Source organism: Protopterus annectens, chromosome 2.part0 (genome assembly GCF_019279795.1).
Source record: "Protopterus annectens isolate FY-2018-M chromosome 2.part0, PAN1.0, whole genome shotgun sequence".
NCBI lineage: Eukaryota > Metazoa > Chordata > Ceratodontiformes > Protopteridae > Protopterus > Protopterus annectens.
Window position 1 is genome coordinate 194,581,521 of NC_056728.1, and position 13,909 is coordinate 194,595,429.

The 13,909-nt window shown below is 41.4% G+C and overlaps 1 protein-coding gene across 1 annotated transcript in view; it reads right to left on the bottom strand.

Moving 5' to 3' along the window:
- Positions 1–13,909, bottom strand: part of LOC122792715 (abl interactor 2-like) — an 852,815-nt gene that overhangs the window by 368,302 nt on the left and 470,604 nt on the right. The window contains exons 4-5 of the mRNA XM_044060299.1: positions 1,736–1,753; positions 557–654 (exon numbers count right to left, since the gene is read on the bottom strand). Of these exons, the coding sequence (XP_043916234.1) occupies positions 557–654; positions 1,736–1,753 (116 nt within the window). The remainder of the gene's footprint in view (positions 1–556; positions 655–1,735; positions 1,754–13,909) is intronic.

A 13,909-nucleotide genomic window follows, 5' to 3' on the forward strand; every position in this document is an offset into this window, starting at 1 on the left:
CTGGGGACCATCTTGGGAAAACCTAATGTAACCTCCCCCAGAGGTATGTACTGGGCAGTTCTCCACTGGGGACGACATCAGTGTGAAGCAAGGGAGAAAAGCATCTGCCAGCAAACAATAGTAATAAAGCTTCCAAAGCTATCACTTTAGGTAAGCTGAATACAGAACATTAAGAAATAGATGCACATTTGCATTTACAGTATGCTACAAAGGCAACAATGCAGACAACAGTATGCACATCTCAGAAGCCAATTCTACTTTCATTAATATGATACAAAGGCAGACACCCACAACCCACGGATGACAGAATAGCAGCACACCTATAGATTTCTTACACTTTGTTAAGGGAAGAAACACCTTAGAAGGATGTCTATCAAATGCAGCACTATTAGGCAAGACCTTCTTGAAATAATTTTAATGTTTAACTCCTTAATGACTTCCTTCATATCTTAACACACACATTGACAAATCTTTCATTTCCTGAAGGATTAAGCTTGCAGCTGTAAGTGAGATCCTATCCTCCCTCCTCTTCCAAAGGATGAAACAAAATACTTGCCCAATAGTTCCTTTTCCTGATATTGGTGGACTAGGAGGCTTCTGTGTTGGAGGTGTTGTACGAGGCAAACCACCCATTTTCATGTTCTGTGTAGTAACCTGCATTAAAAAAAAAATTTCTATTATGAAATTTCTTCATTATGGTCACCATGGCAAAGTGCTTTACCGGATAACTACAGTTCTAAGGAAGACAACAGGAAAGTGGGTAAAGGAAAGGCCATGCACTTCACACTACGCATTTTCTAATCTGCTTAAATCTGAAGCTGAACTCAAAGGACTGGCCCCTTGTAGCTAAACAGATTTAATTTCGGCACCTTCTAGATACATTGTGAAAGGGTATTACAGTTACGACAAGTCTCTACAGCCAAAGAGCTGAAACAAAAATAAATTTAGCAGACTAATCTGACCACACATTATTCTCAATACCAAATTAAAAATAAATGGCCATATACTGTAATACAGACATTTACAACTGCTGTTTGCTACCCTAACATATTAAAGGATCTAAAGCTCTGATGTTTATGGAAACAATGTTCAAAACAATTTCACTACACATTATACAGTCCTGCGAGTGCAACTATAAGCCAAAACAAAAACTACTAAACTACTTTCAGTAGAGTTAACTGAAGCATGATCTACAGTAGCAGTGGAGAAAGAATGAAGGAAAAAAGACAGTACGCTTTATTCTATATACGTGTCAAAATCTTTGTTCAAAAATATTTATCCCAAGTGCAGCAAGTGTATGCACAGGGAGGGAAACAAAAACGCATCTTTCTCGCAAACAAACATCTGCCCAGGACTTGTAATGGCTCTTGAACTGAACCCCAACTCATCTTCCAGTCCCTGCACTTATATCTATTTTAGGGCTTTAGAAAATATCTGTATTGAACATAACAGCTCTGAACAATACAGACACTCTTTATATGGACACAGCTGCCAATTATTTTAACAAGCAATACTGCTGTATGCATTATAATTACTGTAAAGGAATGAGATCTACCATCACCATAGAAACACGTATATAGAACAAATCGAATATCATAAAGGAGTGGAGACCAAACTGATCTGATCAACTCTAGTAGTCTATGATAAATGTAAGGCAACTTATCTGTCCCCACTCACAAGAATGATATTCCTTGTAGATTTCAGAGAATGATGACACAGCCCTGAGGACTCTTACCTTAAATCTAAGCAACCACTTAATGCATTAATGGAGCAAACAAAACAGGTAAAGAAGAAAAGCATTGAAAGGTTAGTTTGGAATTTGAAGATATGAAGAGAAAGAAAAATAAAATAAAAAGGTTAAGCATTAGCATCAAAAAAACAATGTATCCATAGACTAGAGTGGTTAAGCAGAATGTGTCATGAACAAGAAAATCTCATTTGAAATGACAAACAGTGTAATACAAATACAGCATTATCCACAGTGCTGGTTAGAACAATAAACTACAATTCAAAATGGGCAAGGCAACTGTTTGTAACTTAATACGAACAAGTGAAAGGCCGTCACAAAGAATAGAGAGAGCAACTTATGTTGATAACAAAATGCTTATTCCTATTCATACTAACAATGGTTCGAGACAGTGTAATCTTAAAGTATGCCATAAACTTTGACCAAAACATGGAAGCTAGAGGGGTGGAGGCTTTTCCTCCCACAGAATAAAAAGCTGCTATTCCATTTGCTAACCTAAACCAGGGTCTGCATCTTATGTTCAGTGTGTTAATAATGCTCCTGGTGGCGACCAAATCAGTGTATTTTACATAGCAAAAATAAGGACCAAAACAAAGATCTAATAAAACTTTTGAACAGGAACTTTAAGAGAGTCTGATATGGCATTTACTTATTTTTTGCTAATTAGCAAAGCATTGGTTTGAAACTTCACAGCAAAAGAATAAGTCACATGGTGATTCACAAAAATAAAGGCACATCATAAGCGAGTACTGCTGGTGTTGCATCCGCTTGGCACAGTCTCACATTTCTAAAATCTCTTGCACTGCTAGTTTTGGGGGAGGGGGTTAAGCATAATCCTTTTCTTGCACACACACACAGCCTTTGTAATGGGACTAGGAGGAAGGCAGGGATTCCATTACGTAAAGATTTTACAACAGGTTCCACATAATCCCATAAAGCTTTCTGTAATGTCTAGACATGAATTAAACCCAAAATAATTTGTTCTAAAACCATACGTGTCCCTTCCAACATTCATTCCAGTTTAACTCCTTACATAAAGTGAGAGGTTTATATATCCAGTGTGGATTAAAACAGCTGCTTGGGGTGTCAAACCACAATAATAATCGAAAAACTATCCAAACAGAAAGCAAGCCTTTATTAAATGCTTCTACTTTAGAAAAAATGCTTAGCAATGAATTTTGAGAACATGGGCTCTTGATTGGGCATGTCAGTTATGACCAACTTTCTTCTTTAGGTGGGGGAAAAAAAGATTAAATATCTTTCAAAACCAGCTTCATATAAACCCATTTAAACTTTAAACCATTATTATAGTGTTGGTGAAGCCAAAATTGACGGCTATGAATCAATGAGGTCATGTGGAGGGGACACATATTTGACAAAATTAACGACTGAGACGTCAGCATAATGTAAGAGAATGCCACTATTGTTCGCAGGCATTCAATAAAGTTAGCTGGGATTTTACGTTTGCAGTAATTGCAGCATTTGCATTCTGAGATAAAACGGTTACTTTGTAGGATATACAAGAGTCAGAATCATGAATTAAGGTGTGAGGGTTCCTCCCCAATAAGCTGTATTTGAAAACAAGGCAGGGATGTCCTCTTTCCCCTTCATTTGCTTTACATTTAGAGCCACTGGCAAAGAAAATAACGGACTCAAATTCAAGGCTATAAAAATGGTATGGTAAGCTTAAAATTATATCGTAATTAACTTAGCTTTACTTGCAGATATTACTTTAAACTCGAAAACGCCAGAAAATAACTTTTTGCTGTTGTGGAACATGGATAGTTTCAGGTCTTTCTGGGAAATTAAACTTAACGAAAATAAAATAAAGAATGCAATGGTAAACTATGTACTTGCACATGAATTGGTTCTGCAAAACCCTTATTTATAGGGACACAAGTATTTAGATGTATGGATTAAAAAGAAATCTGTTATGGCAGCTAAGGACGTGGGAAGAGGCTAAACAAAAGATAACACAAAACTGAAAATGGAAGATCTTGATTATGAACATGGATAGTAAGAAGCAAACCATGAAAACGTTGTTGTACCTTTTGTTTTACCAGGTATATTCTTTTATCAGCCAGAGAATTTGTTTGGGTAGGAAGACCAGCTCTAGTATGAATCTAGAACAAGATGTTGTTTAAAAAGGAATAATAAGGCCTTTATGTGAAGGCATGACTCTGTTTTATACAAATACCTTGAACCATTCTCTCTTCATAATGGTATTGGGGGAATTTCCAAAAATGGAATGTCACAGCCTCAGGATATATACCTTCTTACTCAACTGTGTCGTGCAACATTGAATTAAGAGTGTGGGTTGATAAACACCACCCGACGATTGCCTTCAGAGTGGAGAAGTTGGCCAGATCTTCAGGAATTCTGAGATCACATGCTGGAAATGGGTCTGCGGAAACCCTGGTTCTGAAGACTTCCTCAACCCCCTAAGCCTGTATCTGTTAAAGGTACCACCTCTGCTGCAGCCACCCTGTCAGAAGCGGAGTCAAACTGGCACCTAGGTTTGTGAAATCAGAGACATTGGCGGCCTCAAACATGACTTCCATGACAGTGCACGTCTTGCCCTCTTGCACGCTTTTCTGCACTTTCACTGTAGATCAAAATATGTCAGCAACTTAAAAGGCAGCATTTAAGGATGAATTCAGGGTTGTCCATGAAATCACATAACTGCAGCCAGGCATCAGCGATGTTTGCTCTAGCTGCTCATGATGCTCCATCCACTGTATTAAGTTCATGGAGAGACTGATGCAATTGCTTGCCAAAATAGTCATTTCTGCAGATCAGGAGAAAAGGAGTTGTCCAAAGAAGAAAATGCTTATTGAGATCTCTCTCTCTGGAACCTCGTCATGTGGGTGCTATAGTTCAAGGCTTAAATTGCAAAGAAGCCAGAAGTATACACCCACTTCCCCAATCTAGCCATTGTTCAGGATTACTTGCTGGTTATCTGAAGACTCCTCCACTATCCATCCACCCATTTCAGAGTAGCTGACACAAATTAATGGAGTCAAAGAAAGTTTTTTTTTTGACCAATAGCACTTGACTTTTGGAGGACAAAGAATTTTATCTGGCTTTCAGGGAACAGCCTCACAGGTATCAGGCTCCTGCTATGTTTTCCTAACTACCAACTCAGCTTGTCAATGGGAGCAACAACCCAAGAGAGACTGTCATTCAGTACACTGCAAACAATACCAACTCATTCCTGAGAGCAGGGTTCTGTGGACAACAATCCCCTTTGAAGCATGAGTCCCAGGATATCTCCCAAGGAGGCATCCTCTGAAGGGGAATGTGGGGATCCCTCTCTTCTCCGAATCTGTACCCAAATGTGACGGATTCCAAAAAGGAGTCTAAGCATGTCCATTTACACTGCTCTCTTTTTAGGCACTTCGGGGGGGGGGGATAATGCTTTGTAGTCCTCACAGCACTCCCTATGTGCTATGGCAGAACATTTGGAGGTCGGTAGAACACTTGACCCCTGGATGCCTTTGCAGAAAAAGATAAGAGGCTACAAAGGGGACTAGCCTCTGTGAAACCTATGGATCTGCCCTTTGGGATGAAGAAATCATCCTTCCCAACATCTGTAATGCAGTGCCTACCCCGCCAGCTGAATAAAAGCCACTCCAGTTGTCTGATCCAACTCCCCCACAGAAGAGCGAGTCAGCGACACAGGGGGCTATCTGCAAAGCCACCAAGGAAGCAGGCACCTATGTGGGGATCGGACCAGAGGATGCAAATGCAGACATCTTTGAAGCAGCCAAGAGAGGCTGCCACTCAACTCCTCAAATCAGAGACTCCTATTGCATCAGACAAGTTTGGAACAGAGCAAGTAGGATTCACAGGTCCCCAGAGCATTTGAAATCTGGAACACTATTCAGGGTCCGGGTGGATCGACAGTTCCAAGGATGACTGGTACTGAAGATAGGCATGTGTGTGTGTGTGTGCGCACGCATTTATTACATAAATACATACATAGGTTTACTATCAATTTTTCAAATGGAACTCCGTCTACTGCACTTTTGTCAAACACGGAAAATCGAAAACAGTAATGTCGAACTCCAAAAGCTAACCAAGGAATGGGTTTTAACATGGGTCGAGATAGGTGTTCACTGCTATTGCCTAACTACAAAAAACTCCAGCTTTACTCCGTAGCAAACTGCCTACTCCGAGGTGATCTCTGCCTATCATATAAAGCTATGTCAAACCAAGAGCTGTTGGACATGCTACACCTAAAGAAATACCAATCCCTCCGAACTACATGCTCTAGAGACCTAAACCTTGTCACCACAATAAACAGGACACGCTGGAGGGATAGATTCCCGTCTCAGAGACTACTTACAACTCTGGAACAAGCTATCCATCTATGTCAAGCAAAGTTCTTCATTAGCAGTCTTCAAGAAAAAAATTGATTGATGTGGATGTGAATAAATGGAAAAGTGATCACTTCTGTGTCTGTCTGTCTGGACAGACAGTGACACAAGTAAGCTATGGAACCTTGCTGGGTAGCTTTAGAGGCCCCCACATGAGCAGCCCAGTACCTACCTATGAACAAACCTCTCCCCTCCCTCTATCCATATAAATGTTAAAACCTTATTCTTAGGTTGGCTTTTGTTTGACATTTACGCTTGATTTTCTCGTGTGTGTTCAGAAGTGCAACCCAGTCGTAAACCATTTAAATATGAATATAATCACACATATTGTGTAACATTATACACACACTATGTAATGTATATACACACACACTTTACAGATACATATACAGTTTACATATACATCTATTTCTATATCTATAGATATAGACATAGATATAGACATAGATATAGACATAGACATATATATATATATATATATATATATATATATATCCCCCCCCTATACATCTCTCTAAATATTTCAGAAGAATCAAGGTACCCCCACAGTGCAGGAATTTAATGCCTACCAACCCCTACAGACCCAACACTGAACTAGGTGTGGCTAGGAGGAGGAGTACCTGCATTTCTAAAACCATTTCACCTCCGGAATAATAATGCAAGACAATGACATTAAACTCTTCCATGTTCTTCAAATGGTACCACATTTTTACCAACTACTGTACCCTTCCGTGACGCCAGCATACCACGAGGCATATCTCAACAAAACCACATTCCTTACTCTACAGCCCAACACTATCCTCTATGGTGACTTCAACCACCGCTCCTTTAGTTGGGACACATCACCACAATTAATAATGAACAAAGATTCCTGGACTTCATTAATGTCTGTTCTTTAGACTAACTAGTACAAACAACAACTGGCTCAAAAATATTGGACCTGGTTCTTACCAACCTAACCCCTCCCGCCACATGCTCAGCACCTATAATTGTCAAATCTGACCTTGGTGCAGTAACACAAGTGCAAGACCCAAGTTGCCTTGTAAACGTCTATATTCAAATATCACGGATGCGTTCCATGCCCACTTGCAAGTTTGCATTGGAGCTTCTGTTCCCATAAGGCTTAAAACACAGTGCCATATTTAATAAACCCTTTTAGTGGAACCAGATTATTAAACTATACAGTAAAAGGAAGAAACTCATTCCATAAAAATAAATGTAACACTCCATTTGCTAGAAAAGATCTCAAAAAGATCAACAAAACTTAGATATAAAATCAAATCTTTTAAAGTACAAATGGAGAATTTCCACCCATGCCAAGCTTAACCACAACAGCTTCTTCAGCTTTATCAGGAACGTTAGAAGAAATACCACCACATATATATTCCCAGAGGACTAAGCAAGCATACTAAAGAAAATATTCAGCTCAAACTTTAGTCTACCTCTGCTAATTATCCACAGGGCATTAGTATTACTATGCCAACCCCAAACAGCTATGAGCAAATCCCAAGGTACTCTCTCCAAAACTAAGAGCACTGATTCCATATAACTCTGACAATGCGCTTGGTTGTCCTCTTATTAGCACCTAACAGTGAAGAGATTTAAATAGGCCAGCCTCATCACTGGATTTGTGCCAGTGGTATGGAGAACAGCTGCACTCATCCATTCCACAAAGGGAAGGGCCTATTACAGTTCTGGGTAACTATAGCTCCCCAAACCTCACCAAACATATCTCTAAGGCAACAGACAGTATCATTAAAGACATAGATAGTTTTCAAACCCTGGACTCAAACCAGTTTGGGTTTGTTAAAGAATAACCCTGCCTCCTAAAACCTGGTGTACTTTCTCGACCTAGTCAGTGAGGCACTGGACTCAGGCAAATTTGCTCACACTGCACACCTGCGCTTGGCGAAAGCCTTTGACACAATTCCACATTCTTTTATCACTGATAAGCTAATACAGCTAAATGCAAATCACTATATTATTCAGTGTACAGTAAACTGGCTCACTGACAGAACCCAGTCCATTAGTATTGGAGGCACACTCGACTAAGAGTAGCTACCAGCACTGTACCCTAAGGACCTGTACTGGGACCATTTGTCTTTTGTAACTACTTCTCTGACTCAAAGTCCAACATCAAGGGCCTGTGGCTGACGAAGTTTGCTGACTGCAAACTGGGAGCAGTCAACACCCCAAATGACCATAACCAGGAGGGCCTAACATGCGCTAACAAGTACTGCCTACACCACAACCTCAAATTAAATGCCAAGAAATACTGCATTGTGTCCTTTGGCAAACTTGGGAAACCATGCGCCTAACAGCATGTAACATTCCCTAAAAACTGACTTGTCATTTGGAAATTGGGCACTTTCACTGACAATGAACTATCCTTTGACCACCACGTTACCAACTCTAGCTCCAAGGGATGTCATCACCACCCCCACTTTCCATTTCAGGAAATGAGTATAATGCCCCCTTGGGTATGTACTTATCTAAATATACAATCAAAAGAGAGTTCCCCAAAAAGACAATTAAGGACAGGTCTACCTTGAGTTATTCTGACAGCCTTAGTTGTTCATATTCTGATTCAATCCTGGACAACTGGATAGACAATTGCAGGTACATCTCTCATTCTGGCCCCACAAGCCCTTATGGAAGAGGGATTAACAAAGTCCAAATTCATCCTTTTGGGTGTCTGGTATTAACTCACTTATTGGCAGCAAATTCAATGCGGAATTATGTAGCTAGGCTACAAATGGCCTCCTGCTCAATAGCCTAGTATTAACCTATGAACCTATACAGTAAGGCAACCAGGAAAATGGAGGCAAAAAGTAGCCAAAGTTAAGCTGGAGAATACTGTTAGCATAGGGTTTAGATAGAAGCTACGCAAAAGGTATTAAAACAATTGTATGTCCTATTTTAATTTTTTTAATGAATTACTCTAGCTGCTGGGTAACCATGAACCTCCCACATGGCAAATGCTTTACTGCTGCTTTGGAAAAGAAATCAAAGAGAAAGTATGAGATATTTGAATACTAAACATTTCTTTGTAGCAACACCTGCTGCAAAATGTCTTCCAAGGAAGTAATGGTTTAGTTTCTACTTTTTACTTTTTATTCCGATTCACAGTTAATAGGCAAGTACAGTTGTGTACCTACCATAAATGTAGATGTTAGAGTGTATTCACTGTTGCAGTCATTACACTTGGGTTATCCTGCAGGCAGGCTACCCGCAGTTGGCCTGAATTCCAAAGTCTAGGTCCGGCATCAGTTGCTGTCGCCCCTTCCCTGACGTGCGCCAGGGGTATAAAAGATTCAGCAGACGCCATTTTTCAGTTTTTCTTGCCCCAGATGTCAGGTGCCCCCAAATAGGTAGGCTGAATATTATGCCAATAAGTATGCATGCATTAAAATAAACATTTCCTTCATCTACAAGCAAATACACCACATAGGTTGTATAGGATACAGAAGTACAGATATGTCCCAGCAAAGAAAAGGGGGATGGTGGGTGGGTAACCTGTACTGCAACAGTGAATACACTCGAACATCTACATTTATGGTAGGTACACAACTGTACTATGTTCGTGTTTCACTGCTGCAGTCATTACACTTGGGTTGAATCCCAAAGCTGAGGATGGGTGGCTGGGTCTAAACAGGATTAGAAGCTATAAGGCCCTGCAGAACTGCAGTGGCAAAGCCTGCTCTGGATTTAGAGTAGAGAGGCAAGTGGTACTGCTTGGTAAAAATGTGCACTGAACTCCAGGTTGCAGCCTCTAAAATGTCTTTGGTTGGTACTCCTCTGAGGAAGGCTGCTGAAGTGGCTGCTGCTCTGGTTGAATGTGGCATAATGCCCTTGGGCACTGATTTGCCATGTTGCGAATAGCAGAAACTAATGCAGTGGCCTATCCATTTTGAAATAGTCTGCTTTGAGATAGCATTTCCTTGTGATCCTGCAGCATATGCCACTAAGAGTTGCTCAGTCTTTCTGAAAGCTTTAGTTCTGTCCAAGTAGAAGCGTAGCTGTCTGTATATGTCCAAAGAATGCAGGAGTCTGTCACCCTTATTCTGTGGGTTTGGATAAAAGGTAGGCAAATTAATGGTTTGGTTAAGGGCCACACTGGACACTACTTTAGGCATAAATGTAGGGTTCGTCTTCAGAGAAACCCTATCTGGTTGGAAAATGATAAAAGGTTCCACAGCCATGAGTGCCTGTAACTCTGAGACTCGTCTTGCAGAGGTTATTGCTAGCAGCAGAGCTGTTTTCCAAGATAAGAACTTTATTTCAGCTGTACTGGCTGGCTCAAAAGGCAGCAGTGCGAGTTTTTCCAAGACATAATTGAGGTCCCATGCAGGTATTGGTGCTCTCCTTGGGGGTCTTATGTTTTTCACCCCTCTGAGGTACTGCCTTAGCAATGGATGTGAAAAAATAGGCGGTTTCATATTGTAATGAGCTGAAATGGCAGAGGCATGGATTTTAATCGATGAAAAGGATAGGCTATTGTCCAGCATCTCAGTAAGGTATTGTAAAATCTGAGGAATATTTGGCACAAACTTGTCAATACCTTGTGCCTGGTTCCAAGCACAGAATCTTTTCCATTTTTCTGCATAAGATTTTCTGGTACTGGGCCTCCTGGCCTCCAAAATAACATCCATCACTGCTTTAGAGAGAGGTGTGTTCTGAATGGCTACATTATCCGCCATGCTGCCAGATTTAGGGTTCTGAGTTGGTTGTGCAGGATCTGATTGTTTCATTGGGTCAGTAAGTGAGGAATTAAGAGGCAATTTCCAGGCTGGGCCTTGAGACAAGCTCTTTAGGATTGGGTACCAGTGCTGGCGGGGCCAGTCTGGAGCAATCAGAATCATTTTTGGCTTCTCGTCTGACCTTTAGGTGTACCTTGAGGAGGAGAGGTAAAGGAGGAAAGGCATATACTGCTAGGGTTTTCCAGCTGAATGATAGAGCATCGGCTTTCCATGCTTGCTTGTGATAAGTCCTTGTGCAGAATCTCTGTAGTTGGCAGTTGTGAGGGGAGGCAAATAGATCTATGTCTGGGCATCCCCATTTCTTTGTTATCATGCTGAAGGACTTGTGGATCCAGTTTCCACTCTGCTTAGTTCATCTGCCAGAGTATTTGTCTTTCCTGGCAGGAATTGTGCTTGCAGGTGTACTTGATAAGTCAATGCTGTGTCCCACAAAGTCATGGCTCGTCTGCAGAGGGGGTAGGAATGTGTGCCTCCCTGCTTATGTACCACATGACTGTAGTATTGTCCATCCTTATCAGTAGTTGTCCTGGATGAAGTATATCCTTGAAATGTGTCAGGGCATTATGAACAGCTAGCATCTCTTTTTGATTGATATGAAGATGCATTTGGCTTGTGGGCCATGTGCCCTGAATACATTTTCCTGCCATGTGGTCCTCCCAGGCATAATCTGATGCATCTGTTATTGACTGCCTGGCTGTCGGTAGGGTGAATGGCTGTCCCTTGTTGTGGTGACAGGCCTGTGCCTACCATCGAAACTCCTGTTGCAGGCAAGGAATGAGGCTAATTAATGTTTCCAGACTGTGACAATGTTGAGTCCAAACACTTTTTAGGCACCATTGCAGTTTCCTCATATGCAGTCTGGCATATGGAATTAGCAGAATGCAGGATGCCATGAAGCCCAAAGCATGCATAATGTTTCTTGCAGAAAACTGGGTCTTTGTTGCCAACATTTGGAAGTAAGAAGTCAGTTGCCTTTGTTTGTCTGGCATGAGATAAGCCATCTGGGCAGTTGTATTTAAGCTTGCACCCAGGAATATTATCTCTTGAGAGGGTACTAGTTTTGATTTTTCATTTACTGTGTACCCTAGGCAAATTAATAACTTTTTTACAAACGCTTTAGTGGAATGCTCTTGTTCTCTGCTTGAATAAGGCAATCGTCCAAGTAAGGATATATTTGAATTCCTCTGTCTGCAAAATGCAATTACTGAATTAATCAGTAGTTGCCCTGGATGAAGTAGATCCTTGAAAGCTGTCAGGGCATTTTGAACAGCTAGCATCTCTGATTACTGGTGCCAGGCATTTCGTGAAGACCCTGGGCATAGTAGATAAGCCAAAGGGCAGTGCAGAGAATTGGTAGTGCATTGAGCCAGCTATGAATCTGAAGTATCTTCTGCAAGATTGTCTGATTGGGATATGCAGGTATGCCTCTTTTAGGTCCAAAGTTACCAGCCAAGCCTTCTTGCCCAGCATGGGCAGAAGCTGCTGCAGAGTCAACTTTTTGAATTTTGGGACGTCCAGAAATGTATTTAGAATAGACAGATCCAGTATTGGTCTCCAGGCTTTGTCCTTTCTGGGTACCAAGAAAAGTCTTGAGTAAAATCCTTGTCCCTGCTCTTTGTGATACTTGCTGAATGGCCCTCATGTCCATGAGGGATGAAACTTGTTTTTGTGCCTCTGCCGACTGATTGTGTCGCAGGTCTGGCATACCCTTTGTCCTTGGCAGGGTGTGAAAGTGGAACCTATAGCCTTGGGACACTATATTCAAGACCCATTTGTCTTGGGTGATCATGTGCCAATTTTGAGAAAAAAAGTGCTAGTTTTCCCCCTAAGGGGGCTTCCAAAAGATAAGTGCTTGGTGCTGGCAGAGGAAAGTCATTGGGACAGTTTCCTGTATGGCTATGATTTGTCTTCTCCGCTTTTGGAGGTAGAAGCATCCCACTGTTTAGGCCTGTATGAGCCCTGGGGCTGGAATCTGCCTCTGGGGCGTCTGTATCTGCCTCTTTGTGGCCTGTGACACTGGAAAGGCCCAATTCTTTGTAGGCCAGTTCCTGCTAAATCTGGGTGGCTGTACCTGTAAGAAATCCTTTACTGTTTGCATAGATTTCGCTTTGTCCATAATAATCGACACGTATACAGCGAACACTGTAAACCACAAACAGCCATGTCCTCAAATTTTTTTCCTTGGGGGAAAAAACTTCACGTGACCATAAAATAAAAAACAAACTAAAACACTAATTAAGAAGGGGGGGCTTAGCCCCCCCCCCCAACTAAACATACAAACTCCAAGATCACTCTACATTGAAGAAAAGGGCAATTCCCGACAACTGGAACCCCCACCCCCCAGGACAAAATTTGAGGACGTGGCCGTTCGCGGTTTACAGCGTTCGCTGTACAGGTGCTGATGTGTTTGAAGAAGAGATTATTCGATCACCTAATATAGACCCGAATAAAAGGTATCAGCATGCCCAGTTACTGCAATGTCCCATTCTACTATTACCCTGCATCAAAGATATTAACTGCTGTGGTGCAATAAAGAGGTTTCCCTAAACAATGGAGTGCCCTTTAATATGAACCCAACTAGTCAGACCACCACAATGGACTTCTCAGACCTAGCTTGGGAAGCTCATGTGGGGGGATCTGAGTGTTCAGGGGACATAGAACAAGACATTCAGAAAGAAACTTATCAAGACAACTCAAAATCAGAAACATATCAACATAAAAGAAAAGAAATGATGGCTGTAACTGAAGTCATCAATGCATCCCAGCTTGTCTTGTAGCAGGGAGCACAAGTCCGGGGAAACAACACCATTGTGATGTAGTCTATCAAAAAGCCGGGGGGGATGACACACACACTTGCCTAATGTGCAAAGTAGCAGCGCAGGCATGGGAGTTGTGTCAAGTCAAATCAGTCTCTCAGGGCATTCTACAAATCATCCCATGAGAACACGCTGGCCGACCATCTAACAAGGACTCAAACAGATCCTAATGAACATATGCTGAGCACAGTCAAGTATACCTTTTTA